Here is a 14,068-nt window from a genome sequence, read left to right as displayed (position 1 = left end):
AGTGGAAGTCTGAAGGCGAGGACGGCGACACCAACGCTGACTGGGCGCAGGGCTCACGTGTCATAACCACAGACAGCCCCCGCAGCAGCAGTGCTGCCATGGTAGAGAGGATAGGTGTTTTTAGTTTATCAATGCCAAACATTCCGAGCTAGAAGAGGACAGCCCCTTTAAATGATTGGCTGCACCATGATGCACTTGGTATGCTGTCCCTTTAAGAAGAGTGAGGTGAGCAGCGCACACTACACGCGCTGTTCCTGCAGCATTGTCCGGGAAATGTGTCACCACCAGTGATTGTAATGGAAACCTGCCGCCCGCCGTATTCCAGGCGCACAGCGGCGTGACCACTCCTGCACAGAGCGAAACATCGCTGCTCCATGGCGCCTCACCTAGGGCCGCCAGTGCACTGCACACAGCACAGGACGACCGCTCGGTCATGACGTCAGCAGACGTCGTAGTGTGAGCCAGAGCAGGCGTGTTTTCCTCAGCTAGGCAACGTGCCGGAAGCTGAGGAGAGGGCGGGTCTACACATTCAGCTCATCCCGTCTCAGCGGCCAACGCTCCACGTTCTCCAATAGGAGAAGAGGGGTGGAGCTATTGGCTTTCCGTCCAATTGCAGCTCACCACGACCAGGGCTCAACTTACTGGGAACTAGTTGAAGTGGAGCAGGACAGCTCCCTGTCAGTGACCCGGGGACGAGCGGTGTCCGTACACGGTGCTGACATGGTGGCCCCCAGCGCCTGCGCCCACAAGCTGCTGTCCTTCTTCCCCTTCCTGCTGGTCTTGTTTGATCTACAGTATGAAGGTAAGAGGAGAGGCTGTCCTTCCACTGGGCCGTGCAGTCCTGACCTGCCAGGCTGGGCTCCCCATGGACCCTTCCACATTACTCAGTGTCTTGTACTCCAGTGGCAGTGCCTAAGACATCCAGTGGGGTCTGTACCCCAGGGCCAGTGTCACAGCTAAGCGTAGCGTCCCGTACGCCGTGGCTGTGCCGTCCGTTAGCGTCCCGTATGCCGTGGTTGCGCCGTCCGGTAATGTCCTGTACGCTGTGGCTGCGCCGTCCGGTAGCGTCCCGTATGCCGTGGCTGCGCCGTCCGGTAGCGTCCCGTATGCCGTGGCTGCGCCGTCCGGTAGCGTCCCGTATGCCGTGGCTGCGCCGTCCGGTAGCGTCCCGTACGCCGTGGCTGTGCCGTCCGGTAATGTCCTGTACGCTGTGGTTGCGCCGTCCGGTAATGTCATGTACGCTGTGGCTGCGCTGTCCGGTAGTGTCCCGTATGCCGTGGCTGCGCTGTCCGGTAGCGTCCCGTATGCCGTGGCTGCGCCGTCCGGTAGCGTCCCGTATGCCGTGGCTGCGCCGTCCGGTGGCGTCCCGTATGCCGTGGCTGCGCCGTCCCGTATGCCGTGGCTGCGCCGTCCCGTACGCCGTGGCTGCGCCGTCCGGTAGAGTCCCGTACGCCGTGGCTGCGCCGTCCGGTAGCGTCCCGTACGCCGTAGCTGCGCCGTCCCGTACGCCGTGGCTGCGCCGTCCGGTAGCGTCCCGTACGCCGTGGCTGCGCCGCCCGGTAGCGTCCCGTACGCCGTGGCTGCGCCGTCCGGTAGCGTCCGTGCGTCGGGGACCGTACCTCTGCCTTTTTCCATGTGGCTCTATTTACCAGAGGGGGCGATAAAATCCTCTTCTGTCCGCCATCTCGTCATTGCACATCTGTATAGAACGCCCCAATCTTTTTCTTCTTTCCCCATGGTCCTCTCTCCGTACTGCGGACGGAGACCTCACAAGTGTACATGACTGCCATGAGGAGTGCTCCCTGCAGTTTTCTCTCAGGATTACCTTTATAGAGTGGCGGTCTCAGTTTTTCTTTTATAACTAACAACTTAATTTTTTTACCGCATGAAATAGCAGAGTGTCAGGAGCAGCACGTACCACTTCCCTCACGTTGTCAGGCACCACACTCACTCGTGACACGCATGCCTCGGACGCTGCTGCTAATGGGGACCCCATGTCCCACGGTCACTCGTCCGCTTATCGCAGTAGGCTGACAATGAGTTGTGTGCACCCTCAGCCGGTTCTCGCTTCCACACCACACTTTTCACTGCCACCATTAGCCCTTTTGATCGGCCAGTGAGACACTTGCACTGGGGTGCACCCGCCACCCAGCTTTCCAGAGCCCCTGATAGGTACTCTTCTTGCACTCTGATATACACAGGGTAACCCAACCAGCCTGAGTTCTCCCTATTCAGGGTTTGTTGGTGCATTTATTGCAGCAAGGACAAAAATTTATTACATTTTCGATTTAGTAGACAAAAAGAGTACAGTGCTTAAAAAGGTTACAAAAGATGAAATGATAAAAAGCCGCACAGCAAAAATTAATGAATAAAATACAGATACGTCTAATAAATTGGATCCATCAGCATTTCTGGCGGTGGAGAACGCCACGGGAAATATGGGCAGATCTGCAATACTCATTGCTTCTCCTGGAATCTGACAATGAAATTTGGTAGATGAGATGTTATAAAGGGTCTCACGAGACCCCTCACTCCTCCTTTACTGAGGGACAGCTGAAAAGATTCAATTCTAATCCAGTTTTGGGCCATACTTCTTCTGTCGGCCACAGGATCCTCCTAGAGAAACAATATGGCCGTCATCTTACCGAACATCCTTCAAGCATTCTATAGATGCCACACAATAATATGATATATCCATAACTCACGGATATTTTGCACTCCTGTGAGCTGTCAGTCACCAAACCTTTTGCAATTTTTCCCACTGATGCAAATATGTTCCCTGATTATGGATATATCCATGGATTGTGTCAAGCTTGGATTTTATGGACATGGCGTGGAAATTATTGTACTTCCATTGTCATGCGAGATCTCTGATCTTCTGGCACATGTCTCCACATTGGTTTGATTAACACCTCTTAGGTAATCAGGCAGTACACAGTGGGTTTGCTCTTCCAACAGCTGTTATCCACTTGTTAAACTCAGTATACACACTCCATGTCTGCCTCCCATCAGATAACCTGTTTCAACTGGCTGATCACAGAAGGGGATGGAGGCAGGGATCAATGCAGTACAGAAAAAGCACAGCAGGAAGGGGGCTACAAACCTTCATTTAATGCAACAATCATGGAGTATCCGAATATCCTATTAGTTGTTAAATAGTGCTCCTTGCCATCATTGTCAATAGTTGTAATAGTTTTGCTGGGGGTGTTGGTACCTGTGTAGCAGCCCGCAGGTACTGGAAGTGTGACGCAGCTGTAAGGTAGCGCTTGGTATTCGGGTTGGGGATACTCGCTGTGCAGCCAAATAACCAGGTCCGGCACAGGTTTTTCATAAAACATCAACATAGTCCATGCGGTTTATTCATCATCATAAACCAAAGCAGCATGCAACAGTCTTACACCAGACAGCAGGGTATCTTCATAGTGGAGCTCTGCTCTCCTTAGCCCTCTTGTCACATAGACTGTGCTTTATCTAGCCAACAGGCTATACAGTCTCTCAGTTACTCTCCCATGTTCGGGTTAGCTGCTTCTCTCCATGGAACTGTCAAACACACGTAGCTATTACAGCGTACACACGTGCCCTCAGGAAGGCAGCCACATCTTCCAGCACGTCAGCCTGACGAGACCTTCCATACGGACCAACCGGGTCCAGGCATTCACTCATATGACCCACCCTGGTCATCTTTGTCACCCTGGTCACCTTATATGGTCCGTAGCCACGCCCACTGGATCACATGGCTATGACCTCATCGCAGGTCCTACAACCATTCATACACATACGCTTTACTATAGGTGTTTTAGACACACCCTGGGTGGGTTTGTAGGTGGTTGGTTCCACCCGTCTCACCAACCACCTGAAGGCTTCCCTAACACATTGAAACAGAACATCAGCAGTATCTCTGCTGATCAACACATAATCAAGCCTTCATCCCAAGGCCACCCACCTTGGGATACGTAATGGTCACTTAGCATCCTACGCCTATTACCATACTGGATATGCCTGTACGCCCGTCCTGGGACACCCACACAGCGCCCCCTAGCGGACCCAGTGGTCACTACACCACACAGCTAATGAGAACACTTCTCTGTGCCCATATGTCAGTTGTTAGCTTCTGGTTGTGGGCACAGACACTCCGTCTGGGGTAGTTATTACCTACGCAGCGATGCGTCCCTGGCTAAGCCCATGGAGATATTGGGTTTCATTAATTAAAGAAAGCATATCTTGTTTTACTGATGCCGTGCATTCAGGCTGGTTAGAGGTGAAGTGACCAATTCGTTAATGAGAACCTGCTAAAAACAGGAGTCTTTTACATTATCTTCAGCTTAACGGAATGAAATGTTAACAAGAAAAGGAGAATTGAAAGAAAGCTGTAACTTGCCGAATACCAAAGTGGCTTTAAAGTGCAAAGATGTCTTCAAGATGAGAAGTGTTCGATATGCCATGGAGAAGGAGCAGCGTATGTGTAATGGTGATTGACATATTCTATGTTAGCAATAATGCAAATAAAGTGCGTGGAGCCTCATTTAAGAGTCTCAAACACGGGACTAGCCAGATCTTCCTCCAGGGAAGGACCCAGCCAAGGAGTGGCTCCTTTCGGAAACCACTACATGACAGGTTCCCTTTAAACCAGTATAGATGGTAATAATGGTGGCAGTGTCCACCAGCACTGATCATCACAATGTACTAATGATGATCCCCTAATGTCCTAATATTCTCTCAAACAGGTGTGCAGTGCGGAATAAACGCAGATGTTGACCAACATCTTGAAATGGGGAAGAAGTTGTTAGCGGCTGGACAACTTGCCGATGCGTTATCTCATTTCCACTCCGCTATCGGTGAGTACTGGGCAGGTGATGAAGCTACTGACTGCCAGTGGTGACCATAGATGTCACAATACAATTACAAACAAGTTAAAGGGGTTGTTAACAGGTTTGTTGTGGCAGTGACTAATATAGAAGTATTACAGGTTCTCCTGCCCTTTCCAGTGCAGCTTTCTCACAGTGTGTCTCTAGTGATTGTACTCGGTCCATTATAGTGATGTCCACGTGTGTCCTCCGTGGTGGATCTTTACTTGTTAGCAGTGAGGCCTCATATATTCTGCTACACACGGATCGCACTTGCTCTTTGGCTATACTGTGGCTTAGAATCATTTCAGAGTATTGTTGGATTTCAGCTCAGGGTTTGCTGAATTTTTTTTTTTTTTTTTTTAGATGGTGATCCAGACAACTACCTAGCATACTACAGAAGAGCGACTGCGTACCTGGCCATGGGCAAATCTAAAGCCGCCATTCCTGACTTAAGTCGAGTGATTGAGCTGAAACCAGACTTCACATCAGTACGTACCGCCACCAAAGCTTAACTGCAGGGCAGAAGTTACAGCCTCCACCTACGGATTCTTCTGTCTGGAATCACCACTTCACAGGGCTTAAACCTTTACTAAAATATGTGACCCAGGACTAGGGAGTGTTCAAGTAATTTCGGATGTGACTGAAATGAGATGTGGACACTGGTAAACTGTACCCCACAACGTAGCTGATGTGCATCATACACCACTACAGTACATTATATATACACCTTTAGTTTCTGGTTATAATTTGTATTAGGATCACTTGGGACTTTGACTAAAACTAATCTATGTATTCTTTTTAAAGGCAAGATTACAGAGAGGACAATTACTATTGAAACAAGGGAAGTTGGATGAAGCAGAAGAGGACTTTAAAAAAGTGGTAAGTTTATTTCTAAATTCGGAGGGTTATCAGGGTTAAAAAAAAAAAAAAAAAGCATGGCTGCTTTGTTCCACAAAATAGCAACATTCCTGTCCGTGGCTTCTGTGCAATATTGCAGTTCCCTCTATGACAATGCTAGGCTCAAACCATGGATAGCGGTGTTATTGTTTTGGGAAAAAGACGCCATATTATTCTACTATACAATCTTTTTGAAGAGGTCCTTTCACCAGGTCAAAAGTCACCACAGTTTGGTTTTATTTTATTCCCTCGTTTCCCCTGAGTACTCAGGGTTTTTTTATTTGCTATACAGTTCTAGAAATATAGTGACTTTTTTTAGTGTTAATTTTATTGTCTACAAGGGACTCGCAGGGTAATAATGTAGATCAGCCTAAAGAAATGCTCCAGAGCTATGCCCTCGCAAAACCTGGTCCCTTCTGCTGACTGGTCCATCCTCCTTAACCAGTTAAAGGCAGGACCATTTACTTAAAAAATTTTTTGGTTTTGTTAATACACTTTATATTTTTTCTGTAACTTGGGCCAATATACCAGCTCCAGTTACAGGGGAACTCTGCCTCTTGCCTGCATTTCAGAGCTGATTAAGTCTCCTAGAACCAAGTAGCTTTCACTCCCTTCCTATATACAATGATCACTGGGTATGGAGTAAGAAGCGGTGTCAGAGCTTCCTATTCTGTATATACAGCGTTTGTTCAGCTCTGTGTACCCAGTAATTTAGGGCATCACTGCAGAGTTGAATGCGGACCGCCCAGATGTTTATAGTCTGTCAGTCATGAAGTAGTTAAAGGGAGATTGTCAACACAGAATAATTGTTCAAATAAAGTACAGGAGCTCCGTGCACCTTCCCACTTACTTGTTTCCCATTTTTCTGTCTATATAATGCCGGAGCTGTCAATCAAAGAAGAGGGAGCGGTGGAGATAGACGGGAGAAAAGCAAGTAGTTGGAAAGGTGCAAATAAATGTTTGCCCATGCCATGATGCATCGGGAACCTGTATTTGGTTTACAGTCATTGTGTTATGACAGACTCCATTTAAAATGCTATTTTCTCGTTCGCCTTATTGGGGGACACAGAGACCATGGGTGTATGCTGCTGCCACTAGGAGGCTGACACTATGCACAAAAAAAAGTTAGCCCCTCCTCCGCCGTATACACCCCACCGACCGGCAGGAAGTTCCCCAGTTTAGCTTAGTGTCAGTAGGAGGTGGACACGGGTCTTTGATTAGACCCATATCTACCTCGATGTGCGTCGTTTCTTTTCAGGTTTTTCCGGAGGGATACAGTGTGAATAGTCACATCTGTAGTCCCACAAAGAGACTATGAGTACGGCGTGTACTGCCACCCCGTATCCTCATAAGTCTACAGCAGGACCAAGACCCCTAACATGGATGTGGCGTTCCAGATGGTCCTCGCTCCCCGTCTCCCACCCACTCGCCTGCCAGAGCCGGTCGGTCGGTTGAGGCGCAGGATACTCTCCTTGAAACAGTACGCTGGATGAAACGGATCAGGAGGGTAAGTATGAGACCTGAGTCCCATTCTCCCCTGCGGGTTCCACGCCAGGCCACTCCATGGATTCTTCGGCAGCGGTCGCTGTGACAGTGCTGCGACGCCTCCAGGCGGCCGCTGCAGCTATTTAGGCCCTGGCTGGTTATCGGACAGCTCTTCCCCCCCCCCCCCCCTCTGCCGGGTCCTAGCTGTCCTCAGTAGCAGCCACCGCGGCGGTTCTGCGACGCCTCCGCGCCGCCCTGTGCTGACAGGCGGCCGCCTCTTTTAATCCAGGCCCCGGCTTCATCTGGGGCCTTGTCCGGCGTCGCGGCCACGCCCCCCTTCTCCATTCTCGGGCGGGCTTCCCTCCCGCCCGCTCTAAGCCCGCCCACGGCCTTCTCCCCTCAGGTTGAGCGTCCCGGAGGCGGCGCCGTCCCTCCCACCCTACCATCTTAGCGGGCGGCACCATTTTTATCATCGGCGCCTAGCCCCGCCTACCTCCCTCCTCTGCATCTGCAGGAAAGCGCGCGCTTCCTGCTCGGCTCCTCTGGCTGCCGCCATTTTCGCAGCCTGTCAGCCGGACGCTGTTCCCTCAGCCGTGCCCCTGCAAGCCGGACGAACCGTGCATCTCAATTTATTGGAAGCTGCGATAGGACACCGGACCGTGAGTAGCTCTGCATACTGCAGACTGACACCCTCCTCTGCCTCCTGTCCCCCAACCTTCCGGCAAGGCTTTATTGACTGTCCGTCAGTATGTCTAATTCTAAGTCTGACCGCGCTCGTCCCCCTGCCTCCTCTGGCACCTTAGTCAAGTACTTTGCGTGCTCTTCTTGCAATCGCAAACTTCCCTCAGGTCAGTCCACTCCCCTCTGCCTGGACTGTAGCAATCCAATCCAGTCCGACGCCGCTCAGGAGCCATCCATAGCCCCAGTGGTGAGTGAGCCCCCCATGCCAGGCTGGGCCTCCTCTCTATCACAGTCAGTGGCAGACCTCACCAAGGTGTCTCAGTCCCTAGTAGCCGTTCTGGACAAGTTGCCCTTGGGAGCTTCGGCGGGACCCAGCACGTCTCAGGACGTCCCATCTGAGCCAGCCAGCGGCAGTCGCAAGAGGCCCAGGCAGGACCTCCAGGCGGAGTCCTCCCCTCGTCCTACCTCACCCCATAGTCCCCAGCAGTCTCCCTCTCGGGCCTCCTCTCCCGAGTCAGGCGAAGCGCTTTCGGAATCGGAAGGGGTCTTAGAGCTGGATTCGGACCAGGATGCGAACATGAAGGTTACGGTGCAAAACCTCATTGCCGCGATTCACCATACCTTTGACATCGCTGACGCCCCTGCGAAATCCTCAGATCAGGAGGTTTCGTTCAGACGGGCGGAAACACCATGCAAGGTGTTTCCCTTCCATTCTGAGTTTGGAAATATTTTTACAAAGGAGAGAGCAGATCCGACCAGACGCTTTCAAAGAGGAAAGCGTCTCGGCGTACTGTACCCGTTTGCTAAAGAGCTCACAGACAACTGGGCCGCTTCTCCCTCGGTGGACCCTCCCGTGTCCAGACTTTCTAATAATACGGTCCTTCCGCTGTCAGGTGTGGCGTCTCTAAAAGATTCTAATGATAGGATCATAGAATCTCTAGCAAAATCTGCCTTCGAAGCGGCATCAGCAGCGGTATGTCCAGTCTTTGCTTCTTCTTGGGCAGCAAAGGCCATATCCACTTGGGCAGACGACCTTCGGCAGGGCATTCTGGATAAGGCACGACCAGAGCATTTGGCCGATCTCGCCAATCAGATTTCCCATGCGGGGGATTATCTGCTTTCTGCCTCCCTGGATGCCGCATCTTGCGCAGTTCAGGCGTCAAGTAACATCGTGGCAATCCGACGTACAATTTGGCTCAAGGCCTGGCAGGCGGACTTGTCCTCTAGAAAGTCTCTGACCAATCTGCCTTTTCAGGGAGTGCGTCTCTTCGGATCACAATTGGATCAGATTATTAAGGACGCTACCGGAGGTACGAGTTCTCTTCTCCCCTCCAAGCCTCGCAGACCTCCTCCAAGGCGTCAGTTTCGTCCCTTTCGGACTTTCCGCCGTTTCAATACGGCGGAAAACCCTTCCAACCAGCAAAGGCCACAGGCACGTCAGGAAAGAAAGGTTTCCTTCAGGCCCACTCCGTCCTGGCAGTCCCACTCTTCCCAGGGAAGACCGTCCAGATCTAGATCTGGACGGTCTACATCCGCATGACTACCATCGGTCTCCCGTGGGTCCCTTCCAATTGGGAGGTTGACTTCTTTTCTTCAGCGACATCTGGCTCGCCTCAGTAGAGGACGCTTGGGTCAGAGAGGTTGTATCAACAGGATACAAAATAGAGTTCATTTCTCTTCCACGGGATCGCTTCTTCCAATCCCGTCCGCCGAGGGATCCGTCCTTGGTCCCGGGGTTCTGTTCGGCCATCGCCTCTCTTCTCAGTTCCGGGGTGATTGTGCCGTTCCCGAATCGGAACGCTTCACAGGGTTTTATTCAAACCTGTTTGTGGTGCCGAAAAAGGACGGGGCAGTTCGGCCCATTTTGGATCTCAAGTTACTCAACAAGAGAGTTCGCCTTCGCCACTTCCGGATGGAGTCTGTACGCTCGGTAATTGCTTCCATGGAGGAGCAGGAATTCATGGGTTCCATAGACATCCAAGATGCCTATCTACATGTGCCCATATTTCCCGGACATCAGAAGTTCCTGCGGTTTGCGATTCACCACGAACATTACCAGTTCGTCGCGCTTCCTTTCGGGCTCGCCACCGCTCCCAGAGTCTTCACGAAGATTATGGCGGCGTTGATGGCCTTGTTGAGGATCAGAGGTCTCGTTCTTTTTCCGTACCTCGACGATATCCTGATCAAGGCTCCCTCCTTTCAACAGGCCCGCCTAAGTGTGGCGATCGTTCTAGACACCCTGTCCAGTTTTGGGTGGATCGTCAACCGGAAAAAGTCCTGTCTGGTCCCTACTCAACGCCTTGTGTTTCTGGGCCTTCTGTTCGACACTCGTCTGTCAAGGGTATTTCTCCCACAAGACAAGATCCTTTCCCTGCAGCAGGGCGTGCGATCATTACAGATCACACGATTTCCATCCCTCAGGACAGCCATGAGGGTCCTGGGGAAGATGGTGGCGGCGATAGAGGCAGTTCCCTTTGCCCAATTTCACGCCAGGCCACTCCAGCAGGCCATTTTGTCCAGGTGGAACAGGTCGGCTCTGTCTCTGGATCGTCCGGTTCGCCTTTCATGCCGGATCAAGCGGTCTCTCAACTGGTGGTTGACGTCTCCCCTCATTCTCTTGGGGCGGTCTTTTCTTCCCGTTCACTGACAGATTGTCACTACGGACGCCAGCCTCATCGGCTGGGGTGCAGTGTTCCGCAATCACACTGTTCAGGGTCGATGGTCAACTCAGGAATCAGCTCTGCAGATCAATGTCCTAGAGATACGAGCGATCCATCTAGCTCTCGTCCACTGGGAAAGGCGCCTCAAGGGCCTGCCTGTCAGGATTCAGACAGACAATGCCACAGCGGTGGCGTATATCAACCGCCAAGGGGGGACAGCTCTGGCGGAAGTGTCCAGAATTCTTCAATGGGCAGAGACCTTTGTTCCAACGATTTCCGCGGTTCACATTCCCGGCGTGGACAACTGGGCCGCCGATTTCCTCAGCCGCGAGGGTCTCGCGGCAGGGGAATGGTCCCTACATCCGGAGGTGTTTCATCTGCTCTGCCGTCGGTGGGGAACTCCGGATGTAGACCTCATGGCATCTCGCCTCAACAGGAAAGTCCCACAATTCGTGTCCAGGTCTCGGGACCCTCTGGCAGTGGGCGCCGACGCTCTGGCCGTCCCTTGGTCACAGTTCGAGCTCCCCTACCTGTTCCCTCCTCTGCCTCTTCTTCCCAAGTTGTTGAAGAAAATCAAAGCAGAGGGGATTCCAGTCATCCTCATCGCCCCGAATTGGCCCAGAAGGTCTTGGTTCGCGGACATTGTCAACCTTCTCGCGGACGCCCCCTGGAAGCTTCCCGACAGGGCAGATCTGCTGTCTCAAGGCCCGATTTGCCACCCCAATTCTCGGTCGCTCAATTTAACGGCGTGGCTGTTGAGACCAAGGTTTTGAGACGGGCAGGATTCTCTGATCGGGTGATTCATACCATGATCCGCGCCAGAAAGCCGCCTTCTTCGAAGATCTATTACCGTACTTGGAAAGCCTATTTCTCCTGGTGTGAGACCAATGACATCGTGCCCTTGGTTTTTTCGCTCCCTTCTATTCTGGCGTTTCTGCAGGCAGGGCTGGATGCGGGGCTTGCTCTCAGTTCCTTGAAGGGTCAAGTTTCGGCACTGTCCATTTTATTTCAGAAAACGCTGGCCTCCCGGCCCCAGGTCAAAACCTTCCTCCAGGGTGTGGCTCACACGGTTCCTCCGTACCGAGCGCCCGTGGATCCTTGGGATCTTAATTTGGTTCTTCAGGTTCTGCAGGGTCCTCCTTTTGAACCTCTCAGGGACGTTTCCCTTTCCCTCCTTTCTTGGAAAGTGGCCTTTCTGGTGGCCATTACCTCCATCTGGCGCGTGTCGGAATTAGCAGCACTTTCTTGCCGCTCTCCTTTTTTGGTCCTTCATCAGGACAAGGTAGTTCTGCGGCCTCCGCCCTCTTTTCTTCCGAAGGTGGTATCTTCGTTTCACCTCAATGAGGACATTGTTCTGCCATCCTTCTGCCCGAGCCCAGCTCACCCTCGGGAGCGGTCCTTGAACAAGCTGGACCTAGTCAGGGCATTGAGAGTCTATCTAGCCCGGACGACTTCCTTGCGGAAGTCAGACTCTCTGTTCATCATTCCTGACGGGGCGAGGAAAGGTCACCCAGCCTCAAAGGCCACTATTGCGCGCTGGATCAGATCGGCAATTTTGGAGGCATACCGGGTCAAGCATCGAGTGGCCCCTCCAGGGGTCAGAGCGCACTCTACCCGGGCGGTGGGTGCCTCCTGGGCGGTGCGCCACAGAGCTTCCGCGCTGCAGCTTTGCAAGGCTGCAACGTGGTCATCGGTTCACACCTTTGTGAAATTCTACAGGGTCCACACCTACGCTTCGGCGGACGCCAGCCTAGGTAGAAGGATTCTGCAGGCTGCGGTGGCGAGTCCACTGGCCTGATGGAAGTTTGTTTCCCACCCCAGGGACTGCTTTGGGACGTCCCATGGTCTCTGTGTCCCCCAATAAGGCGAACGAGAAAACAGGATTTTTTGGGTTGCTTACCGTAAAATCTGTTTCTCGGAGCCTTCATTGGGGGACACAGCACCCTCCCATGTTCTACAACTCCTGTTCTTATGTTTGTCGGTTTGTTACAGTTGAGTTGTTCTGTTCTCAATCTATTCTGTTACTTCTCCTACTGCTTTCTGACTAACTGAGGAACTTCCTGCCGGTCGGTGGGGTGTATACGGCGGAGGAGGGGCTAACCTTTTTTTGTGCATAGTGTCAGCCTCCTAGTGGCAGCAGCATACACCCATGGTCTGTGTCCCCCAATGAAGGCTCCGAGAAACAGATTTTACGGTAAGCAACCCAAAAATCCTGTTATTCCCTGTTCAAACCAAATACAGGTTCCTGGTGCATCATGGATCTTGGTGGGGCCAATTATTTACCTACACCTTCCCACCTGAATGGTTTCCATTTATCGCCACCCTTCTCTGGCCTTATGAAGCCAGAGCTGTCAATAAGAGTGGAGTGGTGGGAAGGTGTAATTAAATGGATCACACCTTTGTGCACCCTGCTCCTGTGTTTTGCCAGCACAAAATGACTGTTCAGAGACCCTTTAGGCTATGTGGACACGTAGTTTTAGGTGCTGCGGATTTGGAAAAATCCGCAGGTAAATTTTCATGTCAAAAGACCTGCGGTTTCACACCTCTACAATGGAGAAGGTGTGAAACCGCTGCGGATTCCGCACAAAGAATTGACATGCTGCGGATTTGAACCCGCGGAAAATTCGCAGCAAGCGCACAGCGTTTTTCAGTTTACCATTGGAAACAATGGTACTGTACAACGCAGCTAAATCTGCTGCGGACCCGCAGAGCCTGAAACGCTGCGGATCCACAGCAGAATCCGCAACGTGTGCACATGACCTTAACCTCACCAAACCTGCAGTACAAGTTAGCCTGGGGACAGTGTTTAAATCCTACAGGGTTGGAAAAAAAATCCCACTGGGTGTTGTAATGTTAATGTGAAGTTTTCTTTTAAAATAGAAGAACAGTATACTCAGATCTTCCCACAAATGCTTATCATTGCGGAAGATCTTTGAGATAACGACGTAAGAAAGCATTTTCTTTCTGTCAGTTATGCTATCGTGGGGCCTTGTAATCAGCCTGTAGAAAATGTACTCGGAGTCTCTGAAGGTTTGTCAAATTATTATGGACTACTTTAGATTTTGCTTGCATTGTTCAATTGAATAAACAAAGTTTTTAAATATACCGTATATACGTGAGTATAAGCCGACCCTAGCCCCCCCCCCCCAAATTTTGCCACAAAAAACTGGGAAAACTTATTGACTCGAGTATAAGCCTAAGGTTGAAAATGCAGCAGCTACTGGTAAATTTCAAAAATAGAGATGCCAAAAAAAGTAAAATTAATTGATTCATCAGTAGGTTAAATGTTTTTGAATATCCATATTAACATACATACATAGTAACATAGTTTTGAAGGCTGAAGGAAGACCTTATGTCCATCTAGTTCAGCCTATTTTTAGTGCAGCTGTTCTGCATTGTTGATCCTGGGGAAGGCAAAAAACCCACAGAGTAGAAGCCAATTTTCTCCATAGGGAAAAAAATTCCTTCCCCTAAGCTGGGTCAATCATCTACCTATAA

General features: G+C 51.3%; 1 protein-coding gene across 3 annotated transcripts in view; it reads left to right on the top strand.

Annotated features, from left to right (window-relative positions):
- Positions 1-584: 584 nt before the first annotated feature.
- The window catches only part of DNAJC3 (DnaJ heat shock protein family (Hsp40) member C3), a 74,723-nt gene continuing 61,239 nt past the window's right edge, over positions 585-14,068 (top strand). Inside the window, exons 1-5 of one of the 3 annotated variants that reach the window (XM_073569571.1) lie at positions 651-802; positions 4,322-4,456; positions 4,725-4,835; positions 5,211-5,335; positions 5,652-5,726. In XM_073569571.1, coding sequence (XP_073425672.1) covers positions 4,336-4,456; positions 4,725-4,835; positions 5,211-5,335; positions 5,652-5,726 — 432 coding nt within the window. In that variant the 5' untranslated portion in view covers positions 651-802; positions 4,322-4,335. Of the gene's footprint in view, positions 803-4,321; positions 4,469-4,724; positions 4,836-5,210; positions 5,336-5,651; positions 5,727-14,068 lie in introns of all 3 variants that reach the window. The other 2 variants (XM_073569570.1, XM_073569572.1) reach the window with 2 other exon arrangements.

This window comes from Dendrobates tinctorius, unplaced genomic scaffold, assembly GCF_039654945.1.
Source record: "Dendrobates tinctorius isolate UK_male_01 unplaced genomic scaffold, ASM3965494v1 ptg000026l, whole genome shotgun sequence".
NCBI lineage: Eukaryota > Metazoa > Chordata > Amphibia > Anura > Dendrobatidae > Dendrobates > Dendrobates tinctorius.
The sequence above is the reverse complement of the archived record's forward strand: the minus strand, read 5'-3'. Positions and strand labels throughout refer to the sequence as shown.